The sequence below is a fragment of the Sparus aurata genome, chromosome 17, assembly GCF_900880675.1.
Source record: "Sparus aurata chromosome 17, fSpaAur1.1, whole genome shotgun sequence".
NCBI classification, from domain to species: domain Eukaryota; kingdom Metazoa; phylum Chordata; class Actinopteri; order Spariformes; family Sparidae; genus Sparus; species Sparus aurata.
This window is the reverse complement of record NC_044203.1, coordinates 9,695,959-9,716,453: the sequence shown is the minus strand read 5'-3', so window position 1 is coordinate 9,716,453 and position 20,495 is coordinate 9,695,959. Positions and strand designations below refer to the sequence as shown.

The 20,495-nt window shown below is 43.8% G+C and overlaps 1 protein-coding gene across 6 annotated transcripts in view; it reads left to right on the top strand.

Annotated features, from left to right (window-relative positions):
* Window positions 1-20,495, top strand: part of oxr1a (oxidation resistance 1a) — a 169,462-nt gene that overhangs the window by 60,678 nt on the left and 88,289 nt on the right. For all 6 annotated transcript variants that reach the window (XM_030394578.1, XM_030394582.1, XM_030394577.1 and 3 more), the window contains one exon: window positions 13,941-14,137. In XM_030394578.1, coding sequence (XP_030250438.1) covers window positions 13,941-14,137 — 197 coding nt within the window. The remainder of the gene's footprint in view (window positions 1-13,940; window positions 14,138-20,495) is intronic.

Sequence of the window (20,495 nt, the reverse complement as noted above, 5' to 3'; positions counted from 1 at the left end):
AAGTTTTAGTGGATAGACTGTACTGCACACACGAAAAGCTTGTCCTTTGATCAAGCAAATTGTTGGATTGGATGGGTTATACACTGGACTTTCCACCTAAAGAATGATTTTAGGCCACGGTATGTAAGTAAGGTAACATGCTTAAATAGGGTATTTACACTTGTGCTACATGACATGAGTTCACATCACTTTCCAGACTTAACATTATTATTTTAACCTAAAGTCTGATGGGTTCCTAGACCTAACCAAGTAGTTTTTGTGCCCAGATCTAAACAAACCATGGCCAGTTCACAACATGCATAGCAGGCCATAAGTTATCGTGTATCTCAATATTGGATGTTTGTCAGCAAGCTTTATTTTGAAAGGCTAGCTGGACATTGGATATTCTTATTATGTATTACTGCTCTTGACCCTTCACATGCAAAACTGAGCGAGCGATAGGAAGAGCATCACGGTCTGAAACGTACTGTAATGTCACTGTAAGTCGCTGGATTTAGTGACCTGGAAATGAGAACACGTCGAAATGTTGGACCGTACTTTTCTTGAAACTCAGCCACACGCAAATCCGTCCTCCAAGTTTCTGCTCTGCATGCTCTGAACTGATCATATAAAGGCTAAAAAAAAAAATTATTCCTAGACCTTCAGTTCAGCCGAAAACTGTGTGAAAGTTCAGATTATATTGAGCAGCATGTGATGCCAGCATCAGAGAGGTGGGCGTCCGAGTGCTCTCCACAGGAAAACAAAGGCTAAGCCAATCCAAGGCCATTCTGCCAGTGATGGCATGTAGCTCCCTTCATGTGTAGAGCCCGAGTCTGTCCGCATGGAGACGGTGGGGATGCTCTCTGCTGATCCAAGGACGTGGTGCAAATGAGATGGACGGGGTCTGGCACAGGGGCTTTTTGTTCAAATTAGAGTGGGCAGCCAATCAGAGGTTTGTGCTTCAGCAAATGAGCGTGGATACACTCCCACCTCTGCTCCGGGTCAGATGGGATGTTTATATCACTGGCAGTCTTTCAGACGTACATAAAGGAGAAAGGGGAGAACAGAATGTTTTTCTTAACTTTCTTTTATTGATTTAGTCTTGTTTTCCAAAACGGCGCGTCCAACAATCACACGAGAACAATAAATCACTGAACCCTCTGCCCACACTGGTCTCAAAGCTTTCTCTGATAACAACCAAATGGACTAATTAGTAACCGCAAATACAGCAAGCAAATTGACCCCAAGAACGAAGCAAAAATAAGGTTCTGCAACCGTAAATTCCTCTGACAATGTTTTCATAGGTGAAACTGGCGTCTGTCTTCACTGAGCTTTTTACCCTCTTAAGGGATATTAGAGTTAAGCTCAGAGGCCGGGGAAGATGCAAGCAAGTATCAAAGCAAAGCTTAATTTATACAGGACCTTACTTCTTAGTTGGAAGTGCTGCACAAAGCATTAGCTATTGTCGTGCCTGTAAATCAGTTACTTCTCCAGTGCAGATGAGAATTGGTCAGACACCAAGCTCCAACACAGTATTTCTTCTAGACGTTCTTTATTGCTTGCCAGCAAGAGACACACACCAGTGGAGCACAGATGTCGACTGAGGAGAGGCAGTCTTTCCTCAGCTTTTTATAATAATTAGGAACAATACATTCAATTTGTAGCAGTCACGAGGATGCACAGGATCTCTTTTGAAACACTGTTCCAATCATCTCCACCTCCATCTCATGATACACACACACACACACACACACACACACACTCCTTATACACTTCAACCATTGTTGTGTGTCATATGTCAACCTAGGATCAAAACAGTTATAAAACCGAAGAGACTTCACCTTCAGGATGAACTCCTTACCAAAGTTCCTTTTATGTTAGTTTTCACAGCACATTAGCCCACATACAATACATGTATACACCCATTCACACTCTGAGACCACATAGGTATCACAAGACAGAACTCGTGTTGGAAGCACACCAACAATAAGATTTGACTTTACATTAAATAATAATGTTGTATCTGTTGTTAAGTTTCATGTGTAAACACGATATATCAAAATAAGAAGGGACATTTGAGACTTTCTCTCACACCATCAAGGAAGTTGCAGCTACAAAAATGACTATGTAAAGATGGTGTGAAGATAAAACATGAGACATAAGTAGATGCCTTTTAAAGTGGACACAAACAATTAATATTGGTAAAAAAAAAAAAACATTGAGAACGTAGGAATAGAATACATTTAGATAATGAAATAATGGTTTTGAATTGTGTGTTCATTTAAATATGACTGTGTTAGGGGTGTTGATGTGTAGGCTAGGCTGAACACATGCTGATTACAGCTTCATATTTAAAGTTTCAATACACTAAACTGAGTTTACAGGTTTTGAGGAAAAAAAAGAAAAAGTAGATTAAAGCTTTTTTGTGGCTTCAGCAGAAGCTACTTGCAATCTGATAAGTTGTATCCAGTGGTGTCACTCAAGTAGCATTGTGGGCAATAAATGCGACTGGTTTTATTACCGTCGATACTGAATCTATCAGTGTTTTAGTGAATGCTCGACCACTGGACGTCTTTTTAAATCCTGCTGCCTACATTACCCACAATGCAGCTTAGCCGCTGAATGACATGATTGAAGGCAATTTATCACAAACTTGCAGTGGGTACTCACCAAGACCTGTAAACACAGTTCTAACAATTTCCTAAATTCGGCATGTAAAATCTTGTAAGTGTTGAACTAGTTCAACACTGAACGTTAGCGTCTCTCAGTCAGCAGGTCAGCTTAACATGCAGAAATGTGAAGTGTTATGAAAGGGAAGCGCTCAGATGAAAATATTAAGAGTAAAGTGTCCAAAAGAGAACGCTGGAAAGAATATTTATCTTGGCTGAAGAGGAGCAGCTCTTCAAAGAAACGCCTCTGAAAAATGGATAACTGCTTGAAAACTCGACTAGCTAAACTAACATAACAGCATCGCAATTTAGTATTTCCTCCATGATAAATGAAATGCATAATTTCCAGGAGAGACCTTTCAGAAATTATGAGGAAATCAAATCAGCAGAGCCCTAAGACAAAAGTGTTACCCGATCGTTTTATTGGAATGTAAGTTTCCAAGAGGTCCCAAGCAGATTTGACCTTCATCTTTCATCCATCTGTAATGAAATGTGAGCACAGGATCTCTCACCGCAGTTTAATAAGTGAATCTCTGTAGCAGTATTCTCGGGTTTCACATTAATTATAGCCGTTGTTGGCTGTGGGGAAACTCTATATTACATTTACAAAAAAATTTCACTTTTGTTGCTCAGAGATTTCTCTGCATGTTGGTCTTTCTAACAAATTAGATGCAAAGTGGGGAGCCAATAACTGTGATAATTAAAACTCTCCTCTTCATCTCTGCTGTCTCGCCTGCCCCTCCTGCTCCTCTCGGCCATAATCATCTTACATGTCAACGCTCCACACGCGACTGGCAATACTCCGAACACGTCTCTGATTTCTGCGCGGCCACAAGACACAGTGGCATCGTGACGTCGCATCCACTACTTGTGCTGACCAATCGCGTCGCTGCCTGTTGCCGGCGCTCGGCAAATGGGAGCGCAGGAGCAGAACCGAGGCTAGCAACGAGGAGGAGGAGGAGGAGGACACTGGAAGACTGCAGTAACAGCAGTAGCGGTCCCAAGGCCCCGCGGATACACACAGAATCAAACGCCGGAGGCTGTGTGTGATTCGGGCGGCCGAGTCTGACGAGGTGTGTTTGTGTTGGTCGCCAAGACGGGGACAAAGGAGGAAGTGTGCATTCTTTTTTTTTCTTCTGTACGTGTCTGTATTCGCCGCTTGAGTGATACAGAGAGCCAGAAAAGTGAGGGAGAAAAACATGGCCTGGAGTCAGAGCCACACACTTAATGAAGCAGTGATGGGTTTTTTTCTCTCTTTTTCTCTTTTCCCCCTCCGCCTTGTGTCAGCTAAGATAATTCCTCTGTTAGTCAAGTGAAAGGCCGTGGCCGAGGGGAGTTTCTGTGTGATATTGATACATTTTTAGGAAATGAATAGCAGCCTTTTCCCCCAGCCGTGTGCTTATGAGCCGAACTCTTGATTTATAGGCCAATTTTTGATCGAAATGGAGCCGTTCAACATTGTTGGCAGATGCTGCTAAGTGATGGAGAAATCATTAGACGAAGCTCGAGGGCTGGTTGACTGGTGAGGCACTTTGTGCGCTGGTGTCTTCATCCGGTATTGTTTCAATGTGCATGCATGTGTTTGAGTGTGGGGCTGGTTAAGGGGTGATTTAAGTGTCCAACTGGTGTTTGGGAGATTTAATTTTCGACTCTCAATCCTGCACCAGGTTAGACTATAAATTCAGGCACAGATAAACTTGTTTTATTGTTATGGGCCTGTGGTGGTGTTCTGATCATTCACTTGGAGTAAAAACACCAAAAGGTTCTGCATTCAAAATCCAGTGTAGTAAGTAAAGATACAGAAGTTTCATCAGCTAAATGTATTCAAAGTATCAAAATTACACTTTCTGCAGAAAGATGGAGCTTTTAACTTCATATCCAGGCAGAGAATGTAGAAGAATGGTTCCTGACTTGGGAACAACCCTGTCAAAGGGTCACAAAAAGAAATGTGTGAAGCCATGACATAATACTGAGGTAGGAAAGAGGAAAAAGCAAAGCTCTGTCTGAAAATGACAGCAAATGTGTCCAGCGCCTTTTTCGTTCGTCTAGAATTTTGGATTATCTTTACTCTTATATTAAACCACTGAAGAAGTTTAAAGGTGAAAAGCGTCCTGCATTCAAAATTTCCCTTTTAAGAGCATGTGTTTGGGATTTAGTGGCATATATTGGTGAGATTGCTGATTGCAACCAACTGAACACCCCTCGTCTCACACTCCCCTACATCGGTAGGAAAAAAATATGGAAGTTCCTTTTGGAGAGCCAGTGTTTGGTTTGTCCGTTCTGGGCTACTGTTAGAAACATTGGCGATGCAACATGGCGGACTCCGTGGAAGAGGACCCACCTCTGAAGATATGAAGGAGTATTGTATTCCACTTATGTCAATAGATAAATCCTACACAGTGGAACCCATATATAAAATGAATTTGAAGCATCGAAAGCACTCATTATATACTCCTTCTGCTGAGCGTACACAACGTTTGAGAACATGTCCTTCTAATCAACGACAAATGTGCTGTTTGTCATGAGTTTGGTTGGGGAACAGCCTCCATATCTCTGATTATGGTTTAAAGGAACAAACAGTTGTCCCACGTCTTGTTAAAGCTTCCATCCACTCTGACCTACTCTCTTTTAGAGCTCTAGGTACCGTTGGTATAGAGCAACAAACTTCCTCCTTTGCTCCCGACTAAGAGCATCATTCCTGTGGCTTCGTCACTTGAACACAAGTAGATGTGATTTTGGGGCATTTGCTGAAACAAGGGATGCTGTCATTCTTTAGGGGAGGACAGAGGGCATTTTTATGGCTATGGCCTGTATAGATGAAGCTATTTTATCCGCTACAGGGCAGTTTAATGTGCTGAAAAAGAATTAATCATATTACATATGCTCATCACATGTTTTTGGATTTAAAGTTGCAAAGTGTATTCACCTATATTTTTGCATGTTTAACTCCTTGTTGCAAATGTAGCCAGTGAGGCTGTAGAGCATAGAAAAAGCTATACAAAGCCAACGCTGTTTTACAACAGACAGCCAGAAGGTCATTCAGAGTTTCCCTAGTTGTATTCTGCAGATCTGTCTTGTCTCAGTAGCGGATCTCACTCCCTTATTACAGCATAACAGCTCAGACCGAAATGCTCTCACACACACACACACTGAGCTTTTCATCTTTGTATTCTCCCATCCTCACAGGCTGCAGGAGTCGGCCTCAGTTTGCCTTCGCCGGTGGGAAACAAAAAAGCGAGGCATAAAGAAAGTCAAAGAGAATGTTGGGGGGGTCTCAAAGAATTCAAAAAAGACAGGAGAAAAAATAAACAAGCATTTGCTGAAAAGGAGATGTGTCAGGGCTGAAAAATCACATCAAACCTGATATGCAGCGGAGGGGGAATGCAAAGTGGACACCCACTCAGAGCGGAAAAACGGCGCATCTCATTTCTCAGTAATGGGAATGCTCTTTTAATGTGTTGCATAACGAATAAAAGTGATGGTGGGTTTCACTTTTTGATTGCGTTGTTCGACTCCGGCTCAAGGACCGTCACTTGAAAGATGCTTTCACGCGGCGCCGTCGAACTCTGAGTGACAAGTGCGCGCTTGTGTTTTCCGGATAACACACGCGCTTTTAGCGGCCGAAGAATCGAGGATGCAAGGAATTAATAACGCGGCGCGGGTTCTCATATCTCAGTTCCCCTTTTTAATTGATTTGTGGCTGGCCTTTAGCTGCTACTCTCGCCACTTTGATACAGAGGCAGACTAAGTTTAAAGCCTCATTGTTCCACACTGCCAAATAGCCCTTTGACTCAGAATTGCTGCTCTGGCATTTAGCGAGGGCAGATGAGCGTAATGCGGCGTAGAGCTCCATACATCATTATGCGGAGGTGTCCGACAGCAGAGCAGAGAGCGGCGAGGTCCAGCCGTATTTCATTAGGCCTCCAGATGCAACAGAGGGCCTCATTAACATGCATCGCCACAGGTTGTTGCTGCCCTCTCTCTCTCTCTCTCTCTCTCTCTCTCTCTCTCTCTCTCTCTCTCTCTCTCTCTCTCTCTCTCTCTCTCTCTCTCTCTCTCTCTCTCTCTCTCTCTCTCTCTCTCTCTCTCCCTCTCCCTCCCTCCCTCCCTCCCGTGTGTCAGCATCGGGAGCACAGCTTCCATCCGACGGCCTTGGCGGCGACTGACTCATGCTTATTAAGCTTAAGCTAGTCCACAGTTGTCCGATTGTTTTGTTGTGATTGCTCGCCTCGGAGACCGCACAAATTGAAATCCCCGCAATCCATTTCAAATAGTAATTTGATAAAAGTCTGATGGCTGGGTGGTGTGAAGGCGAGAGGATGCTGAGGAGAGATGATAAGCAGATACTCTGGACACGATTCACTGAGGATTAGGAGACATCTCGTGCTCTTGTATGTGAACCTAATGAGTCCTCATCCAAGTTTCCCGCGATGAAGATAACACAACGCCTTGTTAGCATTTTAAATTGCATACTTGATTAACGAAGTCTGCAAAACAAAGTGCCTGGGGCTGATGTTGTACTTTTTTTATTGGTACTAGGAATGGGCAGTCTATCGATATTCAATATATCGCTATTGTGATAAGTGACTATATACGGTCTCAGATTTTGGATATGTTTATGTTGAGATATCACATAGGTGTTGACCTTTCCTCATTTTAAAGGCTGCATTACTCCTCAGGGAAATAAGTGACTCTTTAGCTGCTAAATATTCACTAGCTAGTCCCTAACTTTGACCGTCTCCTGTTAAGTGCTGAACCAGGTAGTGTACAGATGGTGTGCAGCTACTGCAGCTGGAGTGACTGAGGCTGTACTGCTAGTAGCAGCAGCAGTCTAAAAAAACATCAAATTTGCGAGCCCCCAAACCAAAACAATGAGCCGAAAGAGGCTAAAACGCTGTATAGAACAGAGGGGAGTACAGAGTTGGGTGGGTATGAAATTCTGTTATTTGTTTATTCTGTAATAATATTGTTCGTATATTCCTGCAGTTTTGAAAGTAGGATTTGTAAAATGTAACTGCCCACCTTGAAAACCTTGCAATAGCTTGATAAAGATCTAAAGCCGCGAGTATAAGTCCCTCTGTTTTCACCAAGTCAGGCTCCTTTGCGTTACTAAATGTGACGAGGTGTTTTCCCTCCCTTTACTTAAGTTAAATAAGCATCATTGAGAGTAATGGGACTCTAAGGCATCCTTACTGTCAGACAGGTCATTGTGTTGTAACAGACCGTAACAGAGTATGACGTCAACCCAGCCTTCCCCTTATGGGCTTTATATAGTGCGGCAGCACCCTATCTGCTGCTGCTATATGTAAACACCAGTTCCCTGAAAAAAAATGTGTTATGTTGTTGCTGCACGGCAAGCAGCGGGAAGCGATGCAAAGAGGAGGAATGGAAGGCGATGCAAACGCATCCCCCCCCCTTTTTTTTCCTAGGTCTAATCCCTCTTAGTAGGGAAGTGATAAGCGTGTTTTGACTTAGCCCCAAATTTCCTGTTGTTTATGCATCCCTTGCCAAACCACGTGGATCCCTGTAGAGTCGGATAATCTCAGTGATGCCAGTTTGGCAGGGCTGCAAATATACCAGCGCCTCCTGGCCCAGGTCAGATCACAACAGCGGGGCGGAAAACAAAATGCCTCTGCGCCTGTTTGCCTTCATTTTTCCCTCCCTCTATTCATCTTTGTGTAAGCATTTGCTCATAGATGGGAATCTGTCACAGCTGGTGGCTTTGTTGACGTGTGCCTCTCATTCCTCTTCGGTGCTCATGAGACAGAGATTGGTGCAATCATAGCTCAGGGGGAAAAAAAAAAAAACCCTCCTAACATTAAACCAATAGCACCATGAGTAGCCAGTTCCTCACTGGTGTGAGAGGAAAAGCCCCTTAATGTTACGATTTCCCAGCAGGGTCTTTTTTTCTTTTTTTTTTTCACACAAGGGTTTCACATTTTTAAGAAGGGCGTGTGTGATGTTTACAAGGATTTTCAGTCGGGTTGCGAAACTCGGTGCTTTCTAACACCTCACACATTTAGCTCGATGCGGAGCAGGATGACGGGGACTCAGTGATATACAGTAAACCTTACATCTAAAGCTGTGCATTCCTATAGCTGTATTTCTGTTTGACACTCTGAATAATTCCGATCGACCGTGCATTCGTGAGTAATTTGGCTTGCAGAGTTAAACCCTTGAGGTTTCCAATCGCACCATAATGATCCTATTTATTTCAAGCCGTTGGGCTCTGTGTAATAGGTTTGGAGATCTTAGTTTAAGGTTAGGGTTTGGCCTGGTTTTTGGCTTGGTCGTCATTACGGTAGCAAGTTAACAAGTTAATCGAAACCTCCTGTGACAGTCGGGTTCGTAAGTTAGATAGGGAATATAGTACAAGACTGAAGCTGAAGTATGCACACTGAATCACAGCTCTCAGGGTTCCATTACCTGCGACACTGTAAACCCAGTAATGATGTGTTCACAGCTCAGCTAATGAACATAACGAAGGACTGTGCCGACCGCGGGCCTCCTAATGGCGTAGAAAAACAACCGTAATTTAAAAATGAAGGGTCCTGTGCACTATTTGTCACATTCTTGTCACAGAGTTGACTCTTGGGAGTGCGACCGCCGTCCCTTGTGGGCCATCACAGGTGATCCGCGAGAGGACGTTGTTACCAGAGTACAGAGCCCCGAGGCAGTGTGAAATGTTGGCACCACGCTGCCTGTGAGCACAAGAAAATGCTGACCCTACCGTAAACGCTGTATACTGCAGCAAAAAAAATAAAAAATAAGAACAAGCTTAATTGGACAGAAACTCAACGGTGGAGGGCTGCGGATGGGAACTGTTGGGGACAGTCAGGAGAGCACCACCCTCTACTGACGGACCCAACGAGGGGACAGAAGTGAACCTGGGATCTTTGTCACAGTGTTAGCATTCAATTTTAGCCGTCAATTTTCAAAAAGGTGTCAAGTGTAAACAATCACATAAACCCAGAGATTGCGATGCAGTCGATCACCGGTGGCATTTCAGTGTCAGCTGCTGTAACTGATATAGTCCGGCCCTTTCTGTTAAATCATTACAGTGTCGTATAGCATCATATGGAGTGGTATTATATAGCATTAGGCCTGTCGCAGTAAGTCCTTTCCCAAAACCAATAAGAAATAGTGTTACTAACCTTCTGATCACCGAGGTGACACCCAGGTTTAGATTTTTTTTCACAGAATTAAACATCAAAGTTGCGTAGAGAATAGAAGCAGGTGGATCACTCTGTGCAACCAGCGTCCCCTGTTCCTCAAGTCAATACGTTCAATACCACCTCTGCTATTTTGATTTTTGGATACCAGTCACCTTTTCACTGCGTCATTCATTATAGATAGTGATGACCGTCTGCAGTGACACTAACCGGACGTACTTTGGTTTCCAGACCAGGCCACAGGAGGACACAAGTGTATGCTGGGGCATTGCATGACCAGCGCCGCAGTGCTCTGCCTCAGTTTTGGTTCATCTCTGACTTGTCTCAGTGTCAGAAGTCTCAGAATGGGTCAGTGGTCATTAACAGTCCAAGGCCAGTTGCTTTCTCGGCTTTTCAGCTGACGGCCACTGTAGAGCGGGTCATGCTTTTAGTTTCCCCTCTGTCTTCACCGTGTAACAACCGAGCGTTCTGATTTTAGATACGTTTTAAACACAAACGTGAAAGAAATCACAATTTCATGTTTTGCAAGAACATGTTACCCCTTGGATTGTTTTCTAATTTTCTAACATGATTTTAGAAAATAATGCAACATTTACTCAGATGTACATCGTTTTCTATTCCAACCCATCTCAGAACTTTCACATTCTGAAGGACTGTATGGAAGTTATATCACGGTTATTTTGACTGAGTTACAGCCAACAATACAACGATACAACAATAAGACATTCAAAATTTTGGGTAACGGGTGTTTTTGTTTTGTTTTTTGTCTTTTCCAAAATGCTGTAGCGTTTCCTTATTGTTTATATAATGCGTGCTGCATGATCTTACTGTTAAGTTGACTCCTGATTGTCACCTAATTGTCAGAAACATGGCTGTGAAGAATTCCATTTGGGATCCAGTTGGTACTGGACTGAACTCGACTGTCATGCCATAAGAAAATGAGCACGTGAACGTGGATGCACTGTTTATACACACACACACACACACACACACACACACACACACACACACACACACACACACACACACACGCACACAGTACACATTCTTTTTCCACCTGTATTTGTGGGTCACACACTTTGACATACTGATCCAGGATCCTGTCTTTCCCTTCTCATTTGATCTCTGACACACACACACACACGCAGTGTTTTGATAGCGTTTGGCCTTGTAGCTCAGTGAAACAGAGCTAGGAGAGGGGCTTCTGCTCCACTGATGAGACAGTAATTAGTACCAACTCCTAAGGGAGTGGAGATAGACTTCACACAGCTTTTCTCTATCTCTGTCTCTGAGTCTCTCTCTCTCTCTCTCTCTCTCTCTCTCTCTCTCTCTCTCTCTCTCTCTCTCTCTCTCTCTCTCTCTCTCTCTCTCTCTCTCTCTCTCTCGTCCTCCTCCACAGCCATTAACAGCAGCAGCAGGTCTCTTCTACTTCTCACTCATTCTCCAACCTCATTATGTGCCATCCAAACAGGCAGGCAGCTTCCTCAAAATAGTCATTAGCACAATCTGGCATATTACTTCTTGTGCCTTTTGTTTAGCTTTGGGAAAAACTTCCACCACACGCACTTCTGTAAGGAGAGGATGGAACATAAGGTAGAAAAAAAAAATCAATAAAAATAAAAGAGGAACGCAGTCCATTAAGGGCTTTTTCAGTCTTAGCGGATATATGTGTAGAAAGTAGTCAGCGAGTGTTTTTTCCTCCTAACTAAATGGACTTCTGGGAACACTTCTGTGAGGCAGAACATAATTTCTCCTGGTGTTTATTCACAGCTCTGCCCACTCCTCCGAACCGTTTAGGTTTGTTCAATTTAGGAGGAACACACAGGCTGTGATAGACAGCATTTCCATGGAGATTATGCATTTTCATTAGCCAGTTAGACACTATGTCATGTGTGCCGCTTTGGTCCATCAGGGGATGGGCACTTGGGTGAAATGGGCAGAAAGATTCTGTTCGCTTCAGCAGTTTTGCTGGAATGATTGAAAGTGTGTGCGAGGAGGCGCAGGGCTGGGAATCTTGTACTGCTGTTTCAGGACTTTTTCAGACTCTAGATAAATAGTGTTTTCAGCGGCCGTTTTCCCCTTATTTTACTCAGATTGTTTACTTGAGTGCGTGTGTGCACGAGCAAGTGTGAGGACGTGCTGTATGTTTGTAAGTGGATAGACCTGCTTCTGAGTGTGTTGGGATTACCTGTTCAGATTAGCCCAGTGGACTCCTTTATAAACTGTCCAAACCCAAACCCAGGATCTCGTCATCCTTTTAATTGGCTTGGAGGAGATGTCGTGGGCAGATTTGATTTGACCTCGGTCAGCCAGCCCAGAACCTTCTGATACGTTTTACGTCAGCAGTCCACTTCCATAAATTGCCTCAAGTCATGTCGGCTACTTTAGCCACTGCTAGCAAAGGAAACACCTAAATCCAAACCCAAACTCATCTAGTCTTTTTGAACTGTGGGTAATACACTTGAAAAATTGTATGCCCAAACGGTGTCTTTAGGTAGAAGGTATATACTATTTTAAAATGCATTACTTGCAGAGTTGGGGTAACTTGTTATAAAGTAATCCTTTTTAGAGGACTGAGATTCCCATTAATCCGTTAATTTGTTAGTTTTTCTTAAAACTAATTGGTTCAAAATTGCTGTCTTTTCCTTTCTTTTTGTCACCACAAAAATGTTTTTAAAAGCCCTGAAGCATTGTCACTGTTTATCTCCTACTGGCTGCGTGCCAGCAGAAGGTAGACCTACAGTTGTGTCAGTACTGATGCGTAGCTAGGTAATTCAGTGGCAGATGGCCAGATGGCAGAGAGGACAGCATTAACGTTGTGGAAAACATTCCCAATATTTAGAATTTTCGGCCGAAAAAGGATAAGTACAGCAGCACGGTGAAGCACATGTTGTGCCTGGAGGATATGTGCTTGTTGTAGTTTTTTTCCATTGAAACAGCTGTGCCTAATACTGTACGCCTCTGGCCAGTTCGCTTTCAGATTGGTAGCAGAATAAAGAGCTGTAAATTATATATTGTGTCTGTCATTCCTATATCTAGGCTGCAGAGTTAATGACTACGGAGCGTGAAGAGGCTAGAAAGTGACAGTAGGGACAATACATTCAAAGGACTCGTGTACAGCTGGATACACACCGTCTGGACAATAGAACCGACATGTGCGATAAGTTGCAACAGGGTTCCACCGTCATTTTTGATATCTCTAAAATACTCTAATGTATTACTTTTCTCATTAGGTAACGCAGTAATGTAACAAGTTAGTGTCAATGGCAGTAATCTTGTAACGTTAGGTGTAAGAAAAAAAAAAAAGTTATAATAAAAATAAAGGAGGAAAATGTCTTGTCAATGTCTGTTTTAAACTGTTGAATGCTAAATGTGTTGAGTCCGAAAGGAGAAAGTTCCACATTTCAGAAGTCATCATTTTGAAGGCACAGCATCGTCTTTTTGTTTCGAGCCTGAGGTGAGGAATCACCAAAAAAGGCCTCATCAAACGTGATGTAGAGCAGCAGTATATCTCTAACGTAGACAGTCTGGCACTTTAAAAGTGATCACAAGAACCTGGAATTGGATCCCGAATTTAATATGCAGCCAGAGTGAAGAAACCAAAGTGGGAGTTACATGAGACCTTTGTTGAAGGCTTTTCTGCGGCATGGTGGACCACTCGTAAACCATCCATGTTTCCGTAAAAAGGGAAGCTAAAATAAACACCTGCTACATTTCCACCAGCACAGACTACTATGCTTTAGCACCAGCATTTGCTCTTCGGGTTATTACTGAGTGAGAGCAAAGTCTTAACTGTCCTCCTTCCAGTGGGGGATATTGGATATTGCTTCATCCCTTTTTACCACAGAGAAGTCTCAGCACTGGGCGAGCGGAGAGATGCTAATAAATTCACCCCTAACAAGAGTGTGATTAGCCTATTGATCCTCTCTCCCAACTTCCTTGCCACTGCAGAAATTGTCTTGCGCGGTTACATTTCTGTGACATCGACAACCGCGGATGCAAATAGGCTTTGATTCCTCTGCCCTTGAACGGTGAAGGTCGCTGGCACGCACCACAGTTTTCAATCATATCAACACGACACTAATGCGCTCTGCTTCTGTGATTTGCTTTTGCCTTGCAGACTGAAAAAGAAGTCTCAGTCGGTGGATATTGCCAGTCAAGGTTTCTCCCCGACTCTGGTGCCAGCCTCGCCCCTCAACAAGGCTGCACCACCTGTTGCCAAGACAACCGCCGTCCTCGCCGTGCAGGAAAACAACACGACCAACTCCCAGCGCCGCAGCCCGCGCTGTGGCGAGCTGAAGAGAGGCTACACCATAGGTAACTGGCACGCGGGGCAGGGATTTGCTTTGGGGGTTTTTTTATGTAGCAGAAAAGTTTATTTCGACATACATGTACTCAGTTTCCCAGCTGGTCAAGGGATTCAAACCAACAACCTCAGTGATTTTTTTTATCAGTTTTTGTGCACATTAAAGTTGGAATTTAATTATTAATTATGGCAATCAGCTAGTTTGCTACATACAGTTTGGCACAGCTGCTCTTTTGTTGTTGTTGGTGGTGCTGGGTCAGGCATGTGTAAGCTGACCAGTCAGAGAAGACTAGGCATTCAAGATGGGGGGCCTTAAAGAGACGGGAGCCAAAAACGTTTCAGACAGAGGGGGAATACAGCGCAGCAGCACTGGACTGTATGAGTAGACAAATGTGTCAATGATGCACTTAATCATGAACTACCATGTTAATAATAACCAAAATTAAGATTATGAACATAAGCATAATGTTTCTCCTTGAAACTTTTAATTTCTCTGAACTTCAGGTTAGCTAGGTAATCATAGAACTGCCTACAAGACATTATTTATTAAATGAAACCTTTTTAACCACACGATGTCAGCCTTTGCTACAACCTCAGTGTATTTACTAGAATAATTCATAGATTTCGGTGTGCAATTATTATATTAGTGCATTAGCTAATGAGATTCTTGGGAAAGCTTATTACTCTGTGTGTGTGTGTGTGTGTGTGTGGGTGTGGGGGATATTTGAAGTTCACGCACTCTCTGAACTGTTGACATGAACTTCCTGCTCGGGCAAACTTCACCGTGTCACATCCGCGGCCGTCTCTCCCCGTTCCTCAACTTCTAATTCATTTCCTGCCTACAAATTTTAATTACGTGACTCTGATGAGATTTACTCCTGTGATGAATCCTATTTTTGGTGGCTGAGGTGGCGGAAGGGGGAGCCAGCTGTCTGCGGCGGGTTTATTTCTGTGTCGGCGGGTAGGTTGCTACTTTGAGAGTAAGTACACTTGAGGGAGCTGACTTCTCATAGATGATGAAATGAGTTTGAGATAAACTAATTCCAAACTCATAAATGCAGTGCATCTCTGTTCGCTTCATTGATGTGATTGAGTTAGTAAGCTGCTCGGTTCAAGGTTAGAAACGGGGGAACGTGCAGGGAGAAACACGCAAGCAAGTGGTTTTTAAATGCTGCTGCACCACTGAAGGTAATCTCAAGATCCTATTTTTGACTGATTTCTTTTTTATTTGAGGCGACATCTTTGGCGCTTGTTGCTGTGCTGTGACTTTCCGGTGTGCCTCTTTTTTTCCCCAGCTCCATTTCCTTGATATACCCTTAATGCATGCCACAACTACATGTATTCTAAACAAACTGCTGTCGCTGCTGATCTTGGGCCTGCCAATACAAAAACTTTCCTGAACTTTTCAAAAGTTGCAATCAGTGTTGTGTCAGCCGCCAGAGGCAAATATTGACACAAAGGGATATGAACCCTCCAAAGCTTCCAGCGACGCCAAATAATGTCGTGCTGAATTTGGCACCCAAGGTCTTTAACATTTCATATATGTATAAATCTGAAACTCAAGTGGAAACCCACAGTTGAAAAGGCTTATTGTTTCAGGCCTATACAGTGGCTTGATAGTACCGCGGAAACAAATGAAAAGCATAGAAAAAAGTGAGAACATGACAGGATGCGAAAAAACCAAAATGAACGAACGATGCCATTGGCAAGAAAGTGAGAGTTGACAAAAATGATGATATATGTTGCCTTCTATTTTCATGGTCAGTGATTTATTACAATTATGAAGCTGTGTCAGCTTATTGACCTTCATAAGCAAACTACAGTTCTACAAGAAGGTTGGCTTTTTATATAAAGTTTAATTTTAAAAAAATGGCTGCTTTTGAAAATGAGAAATGGTATTAAAGAAGACATGTTATGCTCATTTTTAGGTTCCAGATTTTATTTTGGGTTGCTACCAGAATAGGTTGAAAATGTCGCAGAATTAGAGGCTCGACTACTGACGAGGCGTTTCATGAGCAGTGTTTTCTGTGGGAGCGAGGAGCTTCCATTTGTGTGGTTGTGTGGGCTTTACATTGTAAACCCTGAAGGAAGGGAAATAAACAAAGAAGCATAATGGGTCTCCTTTTAAGAATATGTTATGCCTTCCTTTCACTGGCTAGCAGAATCAACAACATATACGAGTTCCTTTGAGATGCTTTAAGTCCCTGTTCTTTGGACAGTTTTGGTGACATCATCATCAGAATTAGATCAGTCCACGTTGGGGAATCAGATTGTGGCAATGAGCACTACTAGACTGCAACTAGACCTCGTGTCACAGGTAATAATGAACAGATATAAATGGGAATCAAAACAGACCCTTTGTTCTGTAATATTGTAAGCCCAATAGTTACTGCGTTTAAGTTGCTCACTTTTTAATCAGCAGCTGCCAAATCGCATGAATTAGGGCAGAAACAGGTTACCAAATGATCCTGCATAATTATAGTGATTGCTTAGACGGATTGCGCTCTTGCCTGTTCCCCATAAGCAGATGAATTTATCGGTAGTTTAGCCATTGAGCTTGTGCTGAAATGACATATCTTCGTTTAAGGAGCAATTCTGATTGGACCCAAGGCAATACCCTCCCTTTTGGGTGGTTTCCGTCTGATTTTAGGTCATACTGGAGGTTGACTGAGAGCTCTAACCACCTGTGGGTGAATATAAATATGAGGTGCATTAAAGAAAAACGGCTCATGACTTCAGTCTCCAGCCAAAACGAGAAAGTGTCATCAACATGGATAGTTGATACCCAAAGCATCTCAGCCGAGTTCATGCTGATCTATCCAGAGGCAACAGAGCAGAAGAAAGTCCGAACCATTGCCCACGTCAAAAAGAAGAAATAAGAAGATTGACGAAGAAGAGCAGTGCAAAAACAAAGAATTGGGCCGAGCCAGAGAGGAAACGTGGATGAATGTCTGAGCGTCATTTCAGAGGTGGAGGGGAGCTGCGGGATTTGTAAGGACTCAAAAGCGAAGCAGAGTTGGCCGCTTTTCTGCTGGACAAGTAAGGACCCGTGCTTGATATATGTTTCATTCTCTCTTTTAACCACAAGGCTATGGTGGCGGCGGTTACAGTTATACTCTCAATAGCGCATATTGCCTTACGATGTTGCAGTCGAGCTACGTATGTTGGTGAATCTAGTTTGTTAGCTTGTATGCTAACTCCATTGTTTAGCTCTGTCTTTATGGCTGCTGGTTAGCAAAAGTGTCTTTCAAGTGACCGAGCAGTTATAATAACGTTAGTTTGTGCTCAGGATGCTCTGAAGTGGTCCAAAGTCCAATTTTTCTCAAAACTCCAGACTGCAGCTTTAATAGAGTTCTTGGATAATTAGAATTTCGCAGCATGTCCTTGAGCATGCGGTCCGCAATTAGTCATGTAAATCAGTGCTGCAGCTTAGAACTTTGCAGCAGTGGCAGCTCTGCCATGGATGGCGGCGTCTCGGGGGGCCGCGAGGGGCGCGATGTCACGTGGAGTCGTAGGCCACCGTTTGAAATCGCTGAGGGGGAAGAGAGTGGAGGGAAGGCGACGCCGTGTCATTCCACTTGTGTGCTGCTGGTGTCACACCCTGATAAGCTTTCTACAGAGTCACCACGTATCGACTGTGCTCCCCAGGCCAGGCGTCGACAGGAGATCGGATTGATCTGCGGTCACTCGTATCAGTTTGGTCGTCGATAATCAATGAGGGAAATTGTGTGATAAAAGCTCGGCAGGACGGGTGGAGCGACTGTTGACGGTTCAGCCCGCTCTTATTCTCCATTATCCGTTCACTGGCAACTGCGGGCCCTTTTTAAAAGCGCGGGGGTCGGAAGTCACAGTCGTTCAGCCATTAAATGAACGCGACTGTGACTTATTGTGCTTTTACGGCTTTTAACTGCAGAGTAACAAATTGTACAAGCCTCTAAAGCGTGAGTCATCGCAGCTCATCATTTGCTCTGGCTAGCATGGGTCTAGTTAGACCACGTTAAGATCAGTGCCAGAGTTTTCACCATATGACCGCAGAAGTAGTGCATCTGTCACTCATTCACGCTGTTGTATCACGTAATGAGACGTTGATTAGTGACTGTCCCGTCTCTCCAGCGCCTATCTATATGGGATCCAGTAAGTGAAGCCCCTTGGCGTTTTTATATAGTCAAACCCAGACCAGGCTGCTCCTAGAGGGCTGATCATGCTAATTTATTCTAATGGGATAGTAATAATGTGGCAGGCGGCTTGCTGTGCTGTCTGCCAGGCTTCAGACAGACCTGTCATTAGAGGCACACAGCACATTTCGCCAGCGACGTTTTAATAACCCGAGCGATGAGCCTCCCACCACGGTGACACCAAGCGCGGTTCTCACCTACTGTATGAGGAGGAGCAGCGATTGATAAGTTCACGGCGTTTCATTATAACAAGCGTGCTCCTTTTGTCGCAGCCATTGTAGCGCCCTCACACTCTGAATGAAGGGAAGCAGCAGCAACGCAAGCTTTGATGAGTGACAGTCGTCATTCGGGGCGCGCTCAGCAAAACAAATACGGGAGGAAGCGTCATGAGAGGAGGAAGATGGGCCATGTTTAAGCTGTCACTGTGACTCATTTATAAAGTATATTGTAATCTACTGTATATTACACTGTGGACGGGGAGGGGAGGGAAAGAGTACAAAGGAGAGGGAAGAGAAAGAAAAGAGGGACACAAGGAAAGAAGGGAATAGGAAGGACAGAAATGAGCAAAATGGTACGAAAAAGAAAGGGAGGAGAGAAAAGGAAAAGACATATGTGAGGAGAGGAAAGGCAGGGAAAGGGGGATAAAAGAAAGTGGAGGGAAGGAAAAGAGAGACACAAGGGAAGGAAAAGAAAGGTATACGAGGAAGGAAATTAGCAGAATGGAAAGGAAATGAGAATAAAAGAGCCGAAGCACAGGGAAGGAAAAGAGGGATGTAAGGGAAATGAAGGTAAAAGGAAGGAGGGGAGTGTAAGTGCAGGGGAGTTTAATGGAAAGGATAAAAAAGAAAATGCAGAAAAGGACACGAAATAAACTGTGAAAGAGAAAAGCATAAGATGGGGAAACACGGCAAATAAGAGGAAAAGAAGAGAAAGGATATGAAAAGGAGGGAAATTGAAAGAAAGAGAAAGCAGAGGAGAGGCCACAGTGTCTGTGATCTCCCAGATGCCTGCAGCGTTGCTCTCCGAGAGGGTGTGACACTTAACACCGGCTCTCCTCGGCGTCTCTGTGTGTGACAGCCTCCGAGTCCCGCCGCCATGTTTGACCTTTACATCATTGTAGTCAGCCTGTAGCCTCCACTGTGAGCTCTACGGGCCAGCAAGAAGGCCTAACAGCGGATGATCCGATCGTCTCCGTAGCTGTAGTCTCATTAAATGTGACGTACGCTGGTCCTGCCTACAATGAGTGCATTTGAAAACTGTTACATCACACAATGTTCTTATCCGATATGTGCTGCACAAGTGCTCCTCTGTCTCTTTGACGAGGCTGACTCATGCTCTCTGTGCCTATATACAGTGCATGTGGGTCTGCTTCTCTGTGTGTTTTGGCAGACTAAAGTTAAGTATGGAAACAGTTTATGACTACATTAGGTAAGCACTTGCAGGCTGGAGATACGCCACTGTCCTCCCGCAGATGTCTGTGTATGGGCGCGAAGGGAGAGCCGTCGTAGCGCGTCGCTGCAGATAATGGCTTTTAAGAGCAGAGCTGCTGCACTTCTTCCCTCCTCACATCCCTCCACAACTTCTTCCCCCCCCCCCCCCGTCCTGTTTTTTCTGCTCTTACTGTCATTCTGTTCTACAATCCTCCTCTGCTCTCTCGACTAGTCTCGCTCCGTCTCTCTCTCCCTCCACCCTCTCTCTACCTTGTCTCTCACTCTCTCCATCTTCACACTCTCTACCTTGTTATCCTCTAATGTATTTCCTGTGTGTCTGACCGGAGGGTGCAGGCAGAAGGGTAATCTGTCTCAAGGACAGACGGACAGCACCAACAGATTGCTACAAACTGTGGCAACAACCTTGGCTGCAGTCTTGAGAAGAGGCATTTTATCACATTATGCCCACTTCAGACTTATTTCCGCAAGAGAGAGACAGCAGAAGTCCTACATATACATAAATGTACAAGCAAAGGATGTTTAATTGAAGCTTTGCTGTCATAACAAATATATTCATGGCAAAACAGGACATTTTTCTAAAGAGTTTGACCTGTAAGACTTTGAGTTTACAATCTATAAAGCAAATAATTTGTTATCATGTTTTGTCCCAGTATTTTATATCAGTGGTGTTCAGGATGCTTAAATCTACTAGAACTTGTAAAACTGTGGCGGTCGCGTGCGTGCGTGCGAGAGTAATCACTCAT